The sequence below is a fragment of the Vigna umbellata genome, chromosome 6 (assembly GCF_029865625.1).
Source record: "Vigna umbellata cultivar VRB3 chromosome 6, Vumbellata_1.0, whole genome shotgun sequence".
In the NCBI taxonomy this organism is placed as follows: Eukaryota; Viridiplantae; Streptophyta; class Magnoliopsida; order Fabales; family Fabaceae; genus Vigna; species Vigna umbellata.
This window is the reverse complement of record NC_142170.1, coordinates 14468197-14486676: the sequence shown is the minus strand read 5'-3', so window position 1 is coordinate 14486676 and position 18480 is coordinate 14468197. Positions and strand designations below refer to the sequence as shown.

Here is an 18480-nt window from a genome sequence, read left to right as displayed (position 1 = left end):
GTTTTATTATTTGTATGAGAAATTAATTTAAAAAATAAAAAATAATACAATGTAATAATTTAAAATTATATATATTTAATCGTTAAGTAGTATGAGAAATTAATTTAAAATTATATATATATATATATATATATATATATATATATATATATATATATATATATTTAATCGTTAAGTAATGGGAAGTGATGGACTTTGGGCCATAACACCAAAATAAATTACAGATTTATAAAACCAAAAACAAAATAATTTTGTACGGGAGCTAAAATAAAAAACTCACCCATTTTATAAGAATTAAACATGTTTAATTTTTTTTAGAGGGACTTAAAACCTGTTTAACAAAATATAAAATTTCATTTTAAACAACTATTAGTATTTGTGATTGTTAAAGAAAGGAATGTTATAATATTTGTGATTGGCTAAGCGTGCATGTCTGTCTTCCCCGGTCTTCAGCTATAGTTGACGTTTAAATTAGAACCTTAATCAAGAACCACCCAATTTCCCCTCAGCATTCCAGAGCAAAAGCTCCCCAAACAAAACAAAAATAATGCAAATTTTGTTTCTCTCACTCTTAAACCCATTACATTTCTTACAACATGCACCCCACGTTCAAAGAATCCAGCTCAAAAAAGAAAGGCTAACAAAAAAACAAACAAAAAAACCACCTCCACCCTTTTCTCAAACTCACCAACTCCAAAAAGAAAATACAACTCCTTTTCCATTCTTTGCCTTGGCTTCCCCTCTGCTAGTTTCCTTCTCTCCCACTACCTCTCCCTGCAGGTTCTGGGACACCCCATGTTTTGTTCCACCTTAAAGGTTAACCTTTTCTTGGAAATATAAAAAAAGAAGAGGAAACATGGTTCAAGCAGGAGAACAAGATCAGGAAGGTGGTGGCAGGACCAGATTGTTTAACTTCAAAGGGATATTTGAGGGCGCTGGAAGGCATACCAAGAGCCTCAGCATTGATACTGCTACCCAATTGGAACCTACAGAGGATGGTGCAGCCTCTTCAAGAAGTCAAGGATCAAAGCCTCTTAATGATTCAGACAAGATTCCCAAAGCAAGGACGCTAACCAAGGAGGAATTGGCAGCAAAGGAAGCCAAAGAGAAGATCTTGCAAGGTCAATGCCATTACTATCACTATTACTATTTAACAATATTTAACAATTATAATTCATAATCAACTCTCCTTTCATTTCAAAATGTCTAATTTAACATACCAGCAATTTCTGTTCATCACTTTTAATGGATTTGTCTGAAAAGTTGACATTCATGGCTGGGATTAATTCAGAAATGGAACAGATGAAGGAAAGATTTGCCAAACTGCTGTTGGGTGAGGATATGTCCGGTGGTGGAAAGGGAGTTTCGTCTGCTTTGGCACTGTCAAACGCTTTTACAAACCTTGCTGGTAAGTTGACTTTTTTTTCCAGCATTCTTTCTATACCCATTGACTTGTAATCAACAACTTTTGCAATATGGCATTACTTCTTTCTTTGAGAGCTTCTTATCATGATATGTTCTGATAATTCTTATCTCACTGAAACTGCAGCTTCTATTTATGGTGAACAAAAACGGCTGGAACCAATGCCGGCAGAAAGGAAAGCAAAATGGAAAAAAGAAATTGATTGGCTTCTATCAGTCACAGATTACGTTGTTGAAATGGTTCCTTCCCAGCAAAAGTCCAAGGATGGTACAAATATGGAGGTAACCCTCTTTCTCTCTATTTCTATATAAAGAGTATCTGTGTTATTCTTTCTATCATCATAACTGCTATCTATATGATAGAACCGGGTTTTTCATTGGCTAGATTATGACGACACGACAAAGGACGGATCTTCACATGAATATCCCTGCCTTGCGCAAGCTTGATGCAATGCTTATTGTAAGATCATTATTCCTGATTATGTCTTGAGCTAAATGTGATAATTCTCTTGTAGGTTTAAATTGACTATTAATTGTCCCGACCAATCTCTGATGATGAACAGGAATGTCTGGATAACTTCAAAGATCAAACCGAGTTCTATTATGTGTCAAAAGATTCAGATGATTCAGATCCAGACTCAAAGAAAAAAAATGATGATAAGTGGTGGTTGCCAACTCCTAAGGTTCCGGCAGACGGTCTATCTGAATCGGCTAGAAAATTTCTGCATTACCAGAAAGATTGTGTGAATCAAGTACTTAAAGCAGCCATGGCAATAAATGCCCAAATTTTATCAGAAATTGAGATCCCTGAAAGCTATATTGACTCCCTACCCAAGGTGATACAAAAAAACCAACGAAAACTTATAGATAGCACCTGGAGCAACATTGTGATACATAATCTATTTTCTTTTTTCCTTTTCTTCATTTACAGAACGGAAGAGCAAGTCTAGGCGACTCGATCTATAGGAGCATAACAGTTGAATTTTTTGATCCTGACCAGTTCCTGTCAACCATGGACTTATCATCAGAGCATAAAATTCTGAATCTCAAGAATAGAATTGAAGCATCCATAGTAATTTGGAAGCGGAAGATGAACCACAAAGATGGAAAATCTACTTGGGGTTCCGGAGTGAGTATTGAAAAAAGAGAACTATTTGAAGAGAGAGCAGAAACCATATTACTTCTCTTAAAGCACCGTTTCCCAGGCCTTCCTCAATCTTCACTGGATATAAGCAAAATCCAATACAACAAGGTAAGAGTATGTCCCTGAGTTTAGTTGTCCAATATCTATACACACACTGTCTGATCAATTAAAAAAATCTGCACACACTCTACTTACAATGAACTGCCTAAGAGATTCGTTTGATCTTAAGATCTAGACACAACAACATATTTGGATTCCTTTTCAGTTTTTGTTGGCAACGTTGGAAGGGCCGTTCAATAGAATGATTTTATTGTGTTTAATTAAAACGAAGGAGTATTTGTTATGTTGGCAGGATGTGGGGCAAGCTGTTTTAGAAAGCTATTCAAGAATATTGGAGAGTTTGGCCTTTACTGTTCTTTCAAGAATAGATGATGTACTCCAAGCAGATTTCCAAATTCAATGTCATAATATATCAGCAGGAAAAAGCAGAAACTCAATTTCCAGGCCTCCTAAAGAAGAGATGGAGAAGGTTACCACTGAAGCACCTGGTTCAATGACACTATCAGATTTCATGGGTTGGGGCTCTGATCAAGAAGACTCAACGTTGAAGAAGGACCCCTCAGATGACTTATGCAAAGACGAGGATACAAAGCCACAAAAACTTGCTAACGTAGTGACCAGCAAGAAGATGTCATATCTTGAGAACTTGGGAGCCACGAGAAGCCCAACAGCACGACATTAAAAGTGCATTAGACTCATAAAGGCGTTTGTTGGATTGCTGATCAATTATTTCATTTCACATAGGAATGCACATACAAAATTAATGGCTTTGAAGCATGGTCAGAGATATGGCATCCTCACTATACGAAGGATTTGTAGTCTGGTAGCTACTGAGTCGTGGTTTTTTGACGATACCTAGCACAAATGTCATCCCTGTTTGTCCCTCCCCGTGACCTGTCATCAACTCACCGTTCCTTTCTGTGACTGTGACAGCGTTAATGTAGAGATCATCCTGTACTGATGTCACAGGCCAACGTGCGTAACATACAACATCTTCAAGTTTTGCTTTCTATAAATTAGAATCATCCCAAGCAAATCGAGTATGTTAGTAAAACATGGCCAATCGGCTTAACTCATAGCTTAACTCATAACATCAATTGCATTAAAAGATCTTGAGTTTCACTACTACCGGTGAGGTGATCCCTTACTGTTAGGCCATCCATGAAAATAAATAAATAAATCATCATCACTATACAGCAAACACTATTCACTGGACCAGAAATAAACATGATTTAATAGAAGTAGGCTTTAGACTTTCTTAAACATTGTATGCAAGCAGAGATATACACGTTCAGTTCAAAAGAAGAGGGAGGAAAGAAGCCAGACAGATGGAACTTGGAAACTAAATTAGATCTTGCCACGGGGACCAAGCTTTGGTGGAAGTTGTGGACCTTTCTTGATTGGTAGAATGTCACCTGAAGCAGTGGCACTGAAGTATGCCAGGGTGGAACCACCTCCCAGGATCAAAAACTTGAGCAACAATCCCCTCTTTGTGAATGGAGCAGCGAATGTCTCGAAGAACTTACTCTGCAAATCCATATCAACGAGGGAGATATAATATAAGTTTGAAATTTCAATGGAACTAAGTTGTGTAAGTGCATAAAAGCTTATTGTAGCCACTCCTAAACATATACAGAGCTGAATGAAACCATCCACTATTGCTTTCAATGCCTTGATCCTACACTGTTTCTTCGCTCAAACCATTAATTGTTCCCTTACTATTATGCAAATGCTTGACTTTTTCATACTTATTTCAACTGCCACTGAATGCATTTCCAGCTATCTCATTAATGAACAAATAGTAAAAAGAAAAAAAACCTGAAGAGGGTTGTAGGGTGAAGGTGCATCGGAGCCGTACAAGTCCCACTGGCCTGTAGTGTTGCCTAGATCCTCCAAATCAAAGTACACACTCTTGTCACCGTACTTTGCTACAACAGCACCGCTCCTGAAAATGGTAGCTTTCACGTGCAATTAAAATCTGCAGAAGCCTTCTTTTTCGTTTTCCAGAAAACACATAAAACGAAAAGGAAGACCCGTGCACATGCATATTGATTTATAATTCATAGTTTAATAATCTTCTTCTACCAGAGTAATGATATTACAAATGGTTTACCTGAAATTCTTGGCTCTGAAACTCTTTTGAGAGGGCTTCAAAGAGAGCTTAGTTCCAGCAAGGGAAGATCCAGCAAGACCCTTCAAAGTGGATGGTTGAACAACAGCCAAGCTTGCCAGAGAAGCCATTATGCGCTTTGTGCTTCACACACAGTTACATTGGTCTTCATATGTTACAGAAATCTCATCAAATTGCCACGTCACCATCTCCATTTCCTTGTGCATACCATGGAAGTCTCATGACATGCCACGTGGTTCCGAGATGGATAACCCTATCCTCTTAGATTTTCTCTGTAAGAAAATAAATAACATAAGTTAACGTTAGAGTTTCCAAAAATTGTCGGACGCATCTTTAAATTATGCGGTGAATTAATTAATTTAATTTTAAATAGTTAAAAATAAACAAAACTATTGTTAAGTGTTCAATAATTTATTAACTGAAATCCAGTTCGATTAAATTTAAGTAGATAATAAGAGGGCAATAAGAATTATGAAATAATTTCTTAACATGGATATATTTATAAGAAAAACATTTCTTTGCACTAATAGTTTTATTAACTTTGGTTGTACATATAAACCAATTTTATTTGGGCTTTAGGCCCATCTATATGTTGGGTTTCAAGGGAGTGGGAGATGTAAGAGAGAGGGAGAGTGATAAGGAGATAAAATATGAAGTACAGAGAAAGAGTGTGCAAGAAACGGATAAGAAATGTGGCTTCTTCAGCTCCCTCCGAAGCTCTCAACCCCATTTCTGACCGGCCACTCCCATGGCTCGAACCTTCTCTCGAAACCCAATTCCGGCGTGGTTAGGCCCCAATGGGCACCGCCGTGTTCCGTCCCTCAAATAAAAGCGATGAAGACAATGCAGGGAAAGGTGGTGTGCTCCAGCAGCGATAAGACGGTGGCTGTGGAGGTGGTCAGGGTGGCCATTCACCCAAAGTACAAGAGGCGCTTCAGGAAGAAGAAGAAGTACCAGGCCCACGACCCAGATAACCAATTCAAAGTGGGCGACATCGTTCAGCTCCAGAAGACCAGGCCCATCAGCAAGACCAAGACTTTTCTAGCCCTCCCCGCTCCCCAACGGCGTTCCAACGAACCCTCTCAGCGGGAAGAGATTTTCATCGATTTCGAGTCTTTCGAGTCTTTCGGGTCCGAGTCTCAGTCCTAGACTCTCCTCAATTTCACTCTCTCATGCGTATTTTATCCAATCTTTTTTTTTTCTCTTTCCGCTTTGTGTGTTGTAATTTCCATGGTGCAACTCTTTCGTGTTAGTGCACTGTTTATATGTGCAATTCTTATCATTCTAACTACGGCTATCATATATAATCGTCTTTTGCTTTAATTGATTGCTCTTGCTCTATGGTAATTCGGAGGATTGAGAGAATTCAGGAAATTTTATTGTTTAATTCCATACAGCAATGAAATGAGAGTGAGACTTGCTGGGACTGGGAGTGGAGAAGTTGGTGCTAACGAAATCAGTTTGATATATGGTTTTTGTTAATTTTGTTATCGTGAGAGCTTTTATCGTTTATGGATCCCTCTGAATGTTTGATGAAATGTCCCATTGGCTTTTGATCAATCTTCAATTCAAATGTGGCGTTATGGCAGTGTTGTTATCTTTGAGACCTTGTTGTGACAGAATGTGTGTGATGAAATGTTCGATTCTGATTCTGATGGGCAAATATCCATCGTAATATGTTGAGTTTAACTTCCCTCTTGAGCTCTGAATTTTCCCTTCCTCGTGGTTTATCCAACTCATCGCCTGATCTCCAAGAAAGCAAGACTTTTTTTTTATTACTTTTACACGTATTAAAATGAAACCTCTTAAATTGTTGCCATGTAAATACGTGGATCAAATGCAGTGATCTTGATAAGTTTTGATGTGGAAGTGTGATTGTGGAAGTAGGATAAGTTTTGAACATCATACAAGTGATAAAGACTCAAACTTGATTGATGCTTTAATGTTTTTGTGTTAATATGGTTCTAATTTCACCTGTAATTGGCTCACAGCGTAATGAAGGTCTTCTCCTCAATATTTTACCCCTCTCCTATTTATTCCGCACAATATAGTATAGGACTTGATTTTACTGTACTTTCTACAAGGTCATTCCTAGAGTTAGTCCATAGTTTGCAATTGTTTTAAGCTTTCGGACAAGAGCTTGAAAGGGGGAATTGCAAATTGGGTGACTAGATGCTAATGGCAACCAAATTATGCATAAAGGTTTAGATAAAATATAATGGCACGTGCATGAGACGAAAGAGTGATGGATGCTGACCTATAAAAAAGGATCTGGTTACTGTATTGCCTCCATACTTTCTGGGATGTGCTTGTTGCCATTTTTTGTGGAAGAATTCCCACATGTAAATTTAAAGGCTATTAACATTGTCAGCAATGCAGGTTGCATAAATTTAGTTCTAGGTGAGAAGCAGCAAGCAAAAACAGATTTTTCTTTTTCAAAATATTAATTATGTTTGCTGATCAGCACTGTGTGCCGAAGTAACGTTCTGAAGAATACTATTTTTCTGAAGTTGAAACTCTTTACATTCTTTTTGTTCCGACGAGTCCTATCTTTGAAATTTGGTTGGTTTTAAGTTTTACAAACCTATCTTAATCATCAAATGGATTTATGAACCAAACATCCACAGTTCTGCATGATTATAATTTGGGCTTCATCAAACAGTAACGTAAGTTTGCTTCCTACGGAAACATAAAGTAGAAATTGGGTGTAAATAACTTATCATTTCTCTTCCGTTTCAAGAGGATAATTTCTGAGCCATCAAACCAAACCATGTAAGGCATGAATAATCAAATAGCTACAAAAAAAAAACCAACTGCATAAGGAATTAACAAATGATAATTCTATACACGCCATAGTTAAAATCTAAATTCTAAAAGCTTTTTGTCTCTCTTTCTACCTACAGAACTGCAGATACAGATATACATACTTGACCAAAGCCTCCTTGGTAATGGAATAATGAATAAAACAAACGCAAGCTATTTTTGCCAAACCGAATACTATCCAAAAAAGAAATAGAGAGTCTAAGATCATCACTGCGGATTATTGTCTATGACTCTCTATCAATTGATTATCTGATTTTGACTAGCCCTCTTCACATTGTAAGCATGTTCTGATATTTCTCAATGTACAAGATACAAGAGTGTTGACAGAGTCCACAGCCTCCACTGTTAACTTGGCTGTGGGAGATGCATTAGTCAGGATCTGGAATGCCATTGTAAACAAAGATCCTCCTTCGGTATATTTCTCTTCCTGCCTTGAAGTAATCACCAATGGTCTTGACTCGAGGCCATCAGGAATTATAGAGAATCCCGAAGGCAGTATGGCAAGGTTGCTTGAATCACATCCTGTCATCACAGACTGAATACCAGTAATGTCCACAGAAGCATATACCACCATTGACTCATAAGGATTTGTGCAGCTATCTTGTAGTATCCACACACTGTTTTCTTTCAATTTAATTGTCTGTGGAATAAATAATCCCATATTTCACTTAGCACCATAGTTTGATCTGAATGCAGTTCACATTTTCATTTCGTGAAGTATTGAAATTTGAACCGAAACAACTTACTTGAATGGTAACTGCATTGCCTCGGTCTTGTCCTTTGGATAAATTTGCAATGGACAGCACTGTCCCACCACTTGACATGATATCCCACTTAGACAATATATATATATATATATATATGATAAGTATCAGCAAATTTAGCCAATAAATTTATTAAACCAAAACTGACAAAAAAGATTAAGAAGGAAGAAGACAAGAGTGGTACCTCACTTCGGCGTGTTTCATCTCTCAAGAAATCAAACAGAACATTTTGTGAGACTGGCAACCATACAGAACAAACAGCGCACAGTATCAACCCAAGAGGTTCACCAGGATCGTTCAAATTCTTTCTAGAACTTATCCTTATGTCTTCCCCGTTTTTGCTTGTAACCTTAGTCCATGTGTGGAAGCTTGATGCGCCAATTGCATGGCAGAAACTCCATGTCATTCTTTGTGCCAACTTCAAAATGCTTTTTCTCCCAGCCAATGTGGCAACACCTAAGTAACATTTTGTGATGCATGCAGCACTCTTTATTTGTAGATGATCCTTAGTAAAGTAATCTTAAACAAAGTAACTTGTTAGAATTGATTACTCACCAGTTGAATCCTTCATGGGAACATTAGTTGCCATGAAAAAAACCAGACGCTCACATTGAAGTTGTAGAGTCGTAATCCAATGCCTTGCTCCAAAGGCTAGGCCACTGTTCACAATGGTACGATACAAGGAGTGAACTGCACTCTTCTGGCATTCCAAGTGCTCCACCCATATTACCTAAAGACAAAACAAAGATCAATACCTAGTCTACTCTCTATTACCTTTTTTACTTCAATAACTCCAAATCCACTTCACCAACTGTTCTTCTAACTAAATGTTTGATCACAAAACATCAACTGTCTTCCTTATTTTATTAACATAACAGCTTTATATATAGCTTTGCTTCATTCAAGTAATGATTATGTTACCACCGACGAAATTCCTAATGGTACCACCTAGTTTCTGTACCCATATAGTTTATTTAATTTTCTCACTGATTAGTTTTTGCACCGACTATAACGACGAATGCATTTCCTAAAAACAAAATATTGAGGTTGAAATTTTCATGGGTCCGAATGTAACAGAAGTGTGAATCAATGTATGACTTGACTTGTACATACTTTGCAGTGGCCATTGGACTTGTCCTCAATAATGCAACCGGAAGGGCGTTTTCTGCATTTCACGAGGGATGCGTCAATGTTGTCTTCTACTTTGTCTATGGATACATCGACGATTGCCCACTGCTCAGCACTCAACTGTTTGCAGAAACGGACAAAATAGACTTCTCTTGTGGGCACCATTGGAGTGAGCATTTGCAGCTCAGCAAACATCTGCACCCAATATATACAAAATTAAGGTTTATAGTTTCTTGTCAAATTAAAACCATAGTACTGGGTAAAAGCTTTAGTCTTGTCCACAATTTAGAACTTCGACAAGGTCATTATCGTCTTTCTCTGTTCATGCATGGTGGGGTATAAGCTATTAAACACTGATTTATGTTTTTTTTGTTGGCATTTACCATAACTCTTTTCATAAAGGACACGTAAGAGAAAGAGACAGAGAAAGAGATTCCAGCTGGACACACACATTGGAAAATGGCGACAGTTATACATAGTACATGGGTATATTATGTTACTATCATTTTAAAACCTTCTGCGACTTTGTCTCTATACTTTGTGTGATATAAATAAATAAAGGTCGTATTTTGAAAGGCGCCAAAAAAAAGTTCGCACTTTGAAACAGAAGACCATTGCATGAGCATGGGGTTATGAAACCGTAATTTCTGTGAGTGGAAGCGTATGTTTACTCATGCAACTCAAGCTTTTTACCTTAAACATTTACAACTTTAAGACAAAACGTTAAAATGTACGGAAGTAGCTCGAAAGCATCTTCTTCTCTTGTTTTCAATGGGTGGACGTGGACCACTGAGAAAATAAATTTGCATAACAATAAATCCACGTTTGAAGAGTTGTTTCTCGATTGAAACGGAAAATAAATTTTATTAAAAACATTTGGCTGAACGAAAACGATTGAGCGTGACTGCCTAAACTTTTTAATATTATATCAAACCTTTCACTAAGTAGGACCCGGTGAATTTAATATAATATAACATAGTTTGCAGGCACGTGGAACACGAGCAGCCGGTGTAGGTATGCAGTTCATCACTTTTTTACATTATTATCGCAATAAAATTCAGTGTGCAGTTTGTGGTACGGTGAATTCAGTGTTTGATGGAGGAGAATTAATTACTGACAGAAACCATGTAAGAAGAAAGAAAAACGGTAATAACATTTTCCTCTTACCAGTTGCACTGCACCATTCCTGTTAGGACCTTCTCCGTTGCATATAACATCGACTGTTGCTGCCTTAGATATCAAACATGGAAACATTTCTTTCCATTGATTCTGCAAGATTTTCACGAGTCATGAAGTACTACTCTCAAGACAAGCTTCGGTTTACTTAATGAGACATCATAGTATTCATATGGTTCTTCAAGATTATGTTTATGATTTAAAAAAATATATACATGCATATAGGTGTGTTATATATTCTTACCACATCTAGAAAACTTTGGACAAGCCGAGGGAGATCCACAAAAACAACTCCAGTGTCTCTTGAGGCTTCAATGGATCTCTTTGGCTTTCCACTGCTTGAGTTTTCAACTGCAAACTCCTTCACATATTCGTCGTAGTTAAGTATTTCGCGACCAGTCTCGAAGCTACGTAGCCATAATGGTTCTCCCATGGTAGCCATCTTAATCAGTTCCTCCAATGCTTGGTTGACTATATCCATTATCCTTGAATTGTCGATTCCGAAAATTCCAGTGTAAAAATCCAAAGAGCTTCTGTTCTCTTGGTCATGGCCAGAAGAACACGAAGGGGACGTTGACCCAGGTGCGTATTTCCCTAAAGCTGCTCGAAGCTTCTCTACCTACAAACAGTACGTGTGATGAGTGAGAGTGAAAATCTTTTCAACGTTAGCTTTTGTTTTATAATCAAGAAAATAAGGAAACTAACAACGTAAATTAACAAGTAAACCTCGGCTTTGAGTTTGGCATTTTCAATACGTAGTTGTTGTTCTTCGGTCGGCATGGCTCCATCTCTGCTTGTGGTGGGCACGCCGCAGGTGGGGCAACATGCTTTGTTTATTGTCTCTCGTAAGGTTTTATTTTTCTCCTTTAGTTTCTCTATTTCTGACTTCAACAAAGAATTTTCGTGACGCTCTTGTATTGCCTGCAAAAGCCAACGCTTATGTATACATAATAAGCTAAAAAGGTACCAAAAAAATTATCAAAAACTGGACTAGGGTCAACGGAGTACCTGGGTTTGTGAGTAAGTGAATAAATTAAATTAAATTAATTACCTTGATTTGGGTTCGACGATTTTGGAACCAAAACTTGACTTGCCTTGGAGCAAGGCCTAATTGCTTGCTTAATTGTTGCCTCTGCTTTTCATCAGGATGTGGTGACTCTTTGAAAAGCCTGTAAAACAACATTACATTCATGTCAGTTTTTCTCTTGATCACTTATTTTATAGGCACAGTTTTCCAACAAATAGGGCATAAAATAATCAAACGAAGAATGTAACACAAACAAGAACACCCATCCATGATATCAAGGTGCCGATATAATACTTTTATTTTGAAATATGAAATGATTTAGGAAGAATCAGCTTAAAAGTTAAAAATATAATTTTTCATCATGTGTTTCATAGGTGTAGAATCCTAATATAAAACAAAGAAATAAAGCAAAAGCAGTTCAAAGCTAAGAATTTCAAGCTTTGCTTTTCATCATCGTCCTTTTATTAACCATATGATATCAATAATTTTCTTATGAACCGTGGCCAGTAGTAGGGTACAAACTGAGCAGCCATGCTTTAAAGTCACCACTGATAACTCTCGCTTGCAAATCATTGCTTGGTTTTATAGGTGAACCTAAATCAATGACTGATTATATCTAATGACACGAGCAAAGAAAACCACCCCAAAGGGTTCTCGATTAAGAAATACTAACTATAGCTTTTCTCTCTCTCTCTCTCTCTCTCTGGTAACAGTAATGATGACGACGCCTATATATAGAAGTATATGCAGGAGGAATGACAGAAACTCAGCAAAAATGGAAGAAAATTTTGTATTTTCTTCCATTAATCAATGCCAATAATCCAAACTCAGCTCAACACGTTATATCACACTTTGTTGGGAACTGTAAAACCCTCTAAAAAGACAGAAAATAAAGCCATAAAATTTTGAATTTTTTAATGAATTTGAATCATTAGTAAAGAGTTTTCTGGGACAGAAGAGAGAATGTGTTAATGATGTTTGCGAACTCAGGCTTAATGGTGCAGAGACGTAAAACAGTGAGATTGTATATTATTATACTAACGCTTCCATTTCTCTGATCTGATCAGCAGTGTGTCTGTGATATTTCTTCCTCTTCTTCTTTTTCTTTCTGTCACCGTCAGCATCAGCATCAGCATCCTCGTGTTCACCTTCTCCTTCAAAATCATCCTCTGATCTGGATCTCGTGGGGCCGGAATTCTCGCTGCTAATCTCTTCCAGCCTTTCACCTCCTCCACTCCCGTCTTCCCACTCCTCCACCTCCATGTTCGAAGTGGCAGCTTCGGCCTCCGCCGCCACACCGGCATGGCGAAAAATCCCAGCCTTGAATGCAGGAGGGAGAGCCGTGAGAGAGATAAAAACACAAAAAAAACAAAAAAAAACACGAAAAACATGTGTGTGTGTATATATATATATATACACATAACAGGAAAGAAAGAAAAACTGAGAATAATAGAATTTACAAGGCTGAGAGAGAGAGCTGGGGAGGCAAAGAAGTCTTTGGCGTGAGAAGTGGGTGGTGGATTGTTCGACATGTCAGCGCCCATTGGAGAAGAAGAAGAAGAAGAAGAATGGAGAATGTGTTGGAAGAAGAGATTAAAATGGTGGAGTTTGTGTTGTGTGGGAAAGAAGAGAGAAAGAGAGAAAGAGACGTAGCGAAGAATGGATTTAAGAATATAAAAACAAAGGAAGGAACTCGCTAAGGTTATTTAAATATATATTATTGTCATTTATTGTATTTTATTTGTTTCTTATGCAAAATGTGGAGTGAGTGAGAGAAAGAGAATACTGGTAGGATTGACTGTTAGATAAGATAAAGAGAAAGCAGTGTGAGGAAGAGAAGAGACCCAACTAACTTGGGCAGTTGAATTTAAGACTTCAACGGTATCTTTTTCTTAAATTCTCCATTTATCTTTTGCTTTTTACTTTCACCACCTAAATAAATGGAGCAGATAATTCTCGGATAAGTATTTTTTTTTAAATTAATTTTAACAAATCGTGAAAGGAATTTAAATAAAAGAATGTCTTTAGCTTTCATTAAATGCTCAAGAAACCTTTAAGTTTAAAACATTAAATTTAAAGGATTTGCTTTTCGATCTTCAGGCCCACCGATTCAACATCTTAGGAGAAATTGGTAAGGTGGTTTTTTCTGAAAAAAATAAAAATTACTTTAAAAACTCAAGTTTTAAACTCTTACCAGTGACTGTATAAGGTTTTAACATTCTTAAATATTAAAATTATATTTCTTTTAATATTGTTAGCTTATTTAAAAAATATATATTTCTCTGGTAGTAGTAAAAGTTACTGAACAGATGAAATTTTAAACTAAATTATTAGTATATTTAATCTTTTAACTAATTTTATTTATTTATATTAACTTTAAAAAATAAATAATTATAACTTTTTCTAAGATTTTTTACGGGTTGATAGCTGACCCATCCGACATTTTTTATGAGATATAGTATAAAGACTTGTTTTCACACCAGTAAAAATATATATATGAACTGTGCCAATAGACTCCTTCTTTTCTTAGTTCTTTAACTAAGGAAAAAATGTTACATTTTTTATTTCGACGAGATATATATTGATTCTTAAAGCGTTGCGAACAGATAAAATAACCATTAGTGTTTCAAGTATAAATAAAAAAGTTTAAGATAATTTAATTATTTTAATTAATGTTGTATATATTTATGTAAAAGATAAAATAATATTATTCTATATACAGAAAAGAAAATAAATATATTGAATTTTGATGTTGAATGTAGTGTTTGAGTGAATTAAAGAATTAATGATTTGTTTATTATGATTTTTGTTTGGATAGATATTTTTAGATTTTTTTACTTAACTAACTTAGTTATTAAATTGTTATCATTTACATATATCAATCAGGGAATATGGTTAATACTCAAGTGATAATTTGAAGAATTAAATTGAAAATTTTGATTGACTAAGCAACAATTTGAGTGAGGATAATTAATATTGATTTTTAGTCTTTCCAATTTAATGTTACTCGAACAATCAATACGATGTATGAGTGAGAGAAAAAAAACAATCAATTCTTTGTTTATATTTATTAATTAATGTGCATTTAAAGTATTATGATGTTTCCTCACTCCAATTATATTTTTCCATAAGTGATTAGGAATTTCAAACGAAATCTTAATTTGCAATTACCTTAATTTGTAATTATCTTAATTTGTAATTACCTTTTATCTTGTTCACATGCAAATTCAAAACTTTTTAATATCACTAAAATCTTACTCGATAAAAAAGCTAATAAAAGAAATCTCTTAACCACACATTATGGATTAGTACATTTACTAGAAGACAAAAAGTCTTTACATTAAGACCTTAAAATTGGATAACAAAAAGTAGATGTCTATTGTTAATCCTAATATACCTTTCACACCACCTTTTTTTTTAATAAAAAAGATTTAAAATTTAAAAGTATCAAGTTTGTATGTTGATAAGAATGATTTTCATTTCATTTTATAAAATCTATATTTTCATTCTAACTTATAAAAAAATTAATATATTTCAATTTTAAGTTTATTTTTCTATGAATATTTATAAAAAATCAGACATAGAATCTCGTAAAAGAGTATACCTAACAAAGAGGCTTATGCTTTTATAACAACGAGTCAACTGCATACGCTACGAATCATTACTAAGTGTCGTATTTCTATTTGTTAAGTTGAATTCTATGAACTCCAAAAAGTAAATAAAATTCACGACTCTAAATAACAGTTACATTATTTACAAATTGTTTAATATCATTACTTTTTTTTTCTTTTCAAGATTAAATATACTTTTACTGTCTAAACCTTGTTTGAAATTAAAATTTATACTTATTTTAAATTTGATATATTTTTATTTTTAAATTTTAAAAACAAATTAATATAATTATCTTAACTAAATAATATATTTTTTTTAAATTTGTTAAATAGTGTTATTAGTTCATATTGAAATAAAAACGTGTTTAATTGTGTACATTACTTAAATATCAACATGAAATATATATATAAAGAAATTTTAATTTAAGTTAAGATTATCCACATAATTTTTTTTTATAAAATATAAATTCTATAAACTTACTTTTGCTGGTGTGTGTTAGTTGGAATTTGGTGACAAATACCATCATGATTTTCTTGCAAAAAAAATGGTCGAATTGGAATTTTTCGTTTTATTTTTCTCATGAATTGGTACAGGTTACTGTGTATAAAGAGTCATTACAACAAATGTTCTCACCTAAAAAGTACTATCATAATTTTCTTGCAAAAACATGCTCATCCTCATATGGAATTCATTTTTCTAACATGCATTTGTACTGTTTTCGCTATTTATGATTTGACCTTTATCTGTTCTTCCAAAAATTGCAACATTATGTAATAACTAATATCACTTTTACACAAATTCTATTATCAAGTCACTGTTTAATAATGTTATTTTACGAGTTATTTTTTTGAAAATTCATTTTTACTCATATATAAATTTATTCATATGTATATTTGTGTGTAATGTAAGAATAAATTAGGCAAAGTATTGGGCATCATATTAATATTGTACTTTGCTTGCATCTTCTACGTTTGAATTGAAATAATTAAATAATTTATAAGCAGTAAGAAAATGGTTGATGGTGAAATTTTCTTCTTCTTTTTAACTGTTAATTTCGTTTTTTTTTATCTTTTTAAGAAGCAAACTTTTGTGATTTGGTGAGTTCATAAATCAGACTTATAACTTGTCAATTTTTTTATTTTAAATTTCGTCCCTCTTAATTCCTAAAATGACAACTCTTTCTCCTAATTATTATTCTTATTTTAAAGAAATTATATGTGTATGCCTGTAATCTAAAATGCTGCTTTATTTTTTATTAATATACTTTACTAAAATAATAATATAGTAGCAACAAATTTATACGACTATTTTATAATAAATATTTTTAAGATACAAGTTACATTCAGGTCACGAGAAAAAAAATTATCTGATGTATTTGATAACTTATTTTAAAATACAAAATTAATTAATGTTGATGAATAAAATAACGTTTGGTCTTAATTTTTTTTAACTAAAATATTTAATTACATTGTTTCTGTTCCATGATTTAATGACTATATACTTTTAGCATTTATTTATTTTTCGTTGTAATGATTACTTTGAATGATTAAAGTTACATTGTAAGAATTGATAAATCATTTTAATCTAACAAACGGTATGATAGCATTTTAGAGGGAATTTTTGTATTCTTTAAAGTGGATTTATATGATGAATATTTTAAGAGAGAAACAAATTTAATGGATACTACTCCAATTTAAAACTCTCGTAATAAATCTACATATTTTATTATTTATATGTTATTCAATTTTTTTTATTTAATGTGTATTAAAAATCATAATTGAATTCTCAATCGTATTCGAGTTGCATGAAATATTTTTTGTAAAAAATATTTGTAAAATATTTAAAAATAATTCAGTTAATTTATTATTAATATAGTAAATTCTAACTTTATTTGATGGAAGTAACTGACTAAATTTATCATTCATAAGACAAAGATAATTTCGTTAAATGAACTTAGTCACATTTTTCAAATACAACAAAGTAATTTACAATAATTTACCTCAAAATAAAGTTAATAACGTTTTCCAAACTTTTCTCCAAGGAGTTTGAATTTGTGACTTATGATTTTATAATTATATTTTTATATAAAATAAAAAAGTAAACAAAAAAAAGTGTAAACAACATATTATTTAATAATTTATTTAAAAATTAGTTTTAAAACATTTTCACTGTAATTATTATAAGACATTTCAGATAGTAACTTTGAATTGAAACTATTTTTTCAAAAATTTTAACAGAATTGTTTAAAAGCCATACGGCCAACCACATGCCACAACGACCATTCTCAGCTGAGTTGACAGTGAAAAAAACAAGAAATATGAAAAAGAAAATAAAAAAATACGAAAAGAAAAGAAAAAGGAAAATTGAAGATGTAAAAGGTACAGTGACAATAATGGAAAGGAAAAGGTTGTGGCATGCGAAGCGAGACGCGCGAGCGAAGTCACGTACATTTGTATTTATTCATAATTACGTAACTTTCTTTTGTATATATTTTTATTTACACAATTTTATTCTCTAATAAATAAAATATTATTTATTTATTTAATTAATAAAATAAATAAATAAAAGGATTTTTATTTAATTATTTAAGTAATTTAGCTACTAAACAAAGTTATTCTTAAAAAGTATAGATATATATTATAAATTTAATAATTTTAATATTTTTTTATAAAATTAAATTATTTAAATAAATGAATAAAACTTATGTTTTCATTAGTATATTATTATTATTTTTATATATTTACCTTTTATTCATTTATTTAATTTATTTGTGTCTGAATGCCATTAAATTTATAATGTAATTGCGTCCAACCCATTAATCCCAAATACTACGGAGTATACGGTATACTTCACAAAAATAACATTATAATCTTCCGTATATTCAAACGTCACCTTATACATTGCAATCTAAACACAGTATTAATGTATTTTTAGATATATTTCGGTCAGACAGACAATTTATTATTTTAAAATATAGTTGTAATATCAGTAATAAGATTGTCAAAATGAATATAAATTTAAATAGAATTATAAAAGTGATTCTACCAGTCTTCTTTACTTTATATTTTAAGTTTTTATATTTTTCTTGACTTTTTTTAACTCCTTAAATAAAGTGCTGCGAGAATTATTTTTTTCCCGAATTTATTAATAAATAAAAAAATCAAAATGCTAATTTACCCGTAATCAGTTTTTT

At 33.3% G+C, this 18480-nt stretch overlaps 4 protein-coding genes across 4 annotated transcripts; 2 read left to right on the top strand and 2 right to left on the bottom strand.

Moving 5' to 3' along the window:
• The first annotated feature begins 379 nt into the window (after positions 1–379).
• ROPGEF12 (RHO guanyl-nucleotide exchange factor 12) lies at positions 380–3945 on the top strand. Its single transcript, XM_047321447.2, has 7 exons — positions 380–1121; positions 1292–1408; positions 1550–1704; positions 1808–1882; positions 1986–2258; positions 2354–2674; positions 2919–3945. Exons 1-7 carry the CDS (start codon positions 857–859, stop codon positions 3306–3308), a joined length of 1596 nt encoding a protein of 531 aa, XP_047177403.2. The 5' UTR covers positions 380–856; the 3' UTR covers positions 3309–3945.
• On the bottom strand, positions 3838–4900 carry LOC124844499 (photosystem I reaction center subunit VI, chloroplastic-like). Its single transcript, XM_047321450.2, has 3 exons — positions 4740–4900; positions 4445–4571; positions 3838–4153 (listed from the first exon to the last, which is right to left on the bottom strand). Exons 1-3 carry the CDS (start codon positions 4865–4867, stop codon positions 3974–3976), a joined length of 435 nt encoding a protein of 144 aa, XP_047177406.2. The 5' UTR covers positions 4868–4900; the 3' UTR covers positions 3838–3973.
• A 505-nt stretch (positions 4901–5405) lies between these two features.
• Positions 5406–6080, top strand: RPS17 (ribosomal protein S17). Its single transcript, XM_047321449.2, has one exon. It carries the CDS (start codon positions 5448–5450, stop codon positions 5904–5906), a length of 459 nt encoding a protein of 152 aa, XP_047177405.1. The 5' UTR covers positions 5406–5447; the 3' UTR covers positions 5907–6080.
• Positions 6081–7549: 1469 nt separating this feature from the next.
• On the bottom strand, positions 7550–13342 carry GL2 (HD-ZIP IV family of homeobox-leucine zipper protein with lipid-binding START domain-containing protein). The gene is made up of 11 exons (XM_088093211.1): positions 13136–13342; positions 12718–12995; positions 11700–11817; positions 11375–11569; positions 10893–11267; positions 10640–10741; positions 9458–9667; positions 8900–9074; positions 8529–8800; positions 8327–8413; positions 7550–8220 (listed from the first exon to the last, which is right to left on the bottom strand). Exons 1-11 carry the CDS (start codon positions 13217–13219, stop codon positions 7840–7842), a joined length of 2277 nt encoding a protein of 758 aa, XP_087949337.1. The 5' UTR covers positions 13220–13342; the 3' UTR covers positions 7550–7839.
• Positions 13343–18480: the final 5138 nt, after the last annotated feature.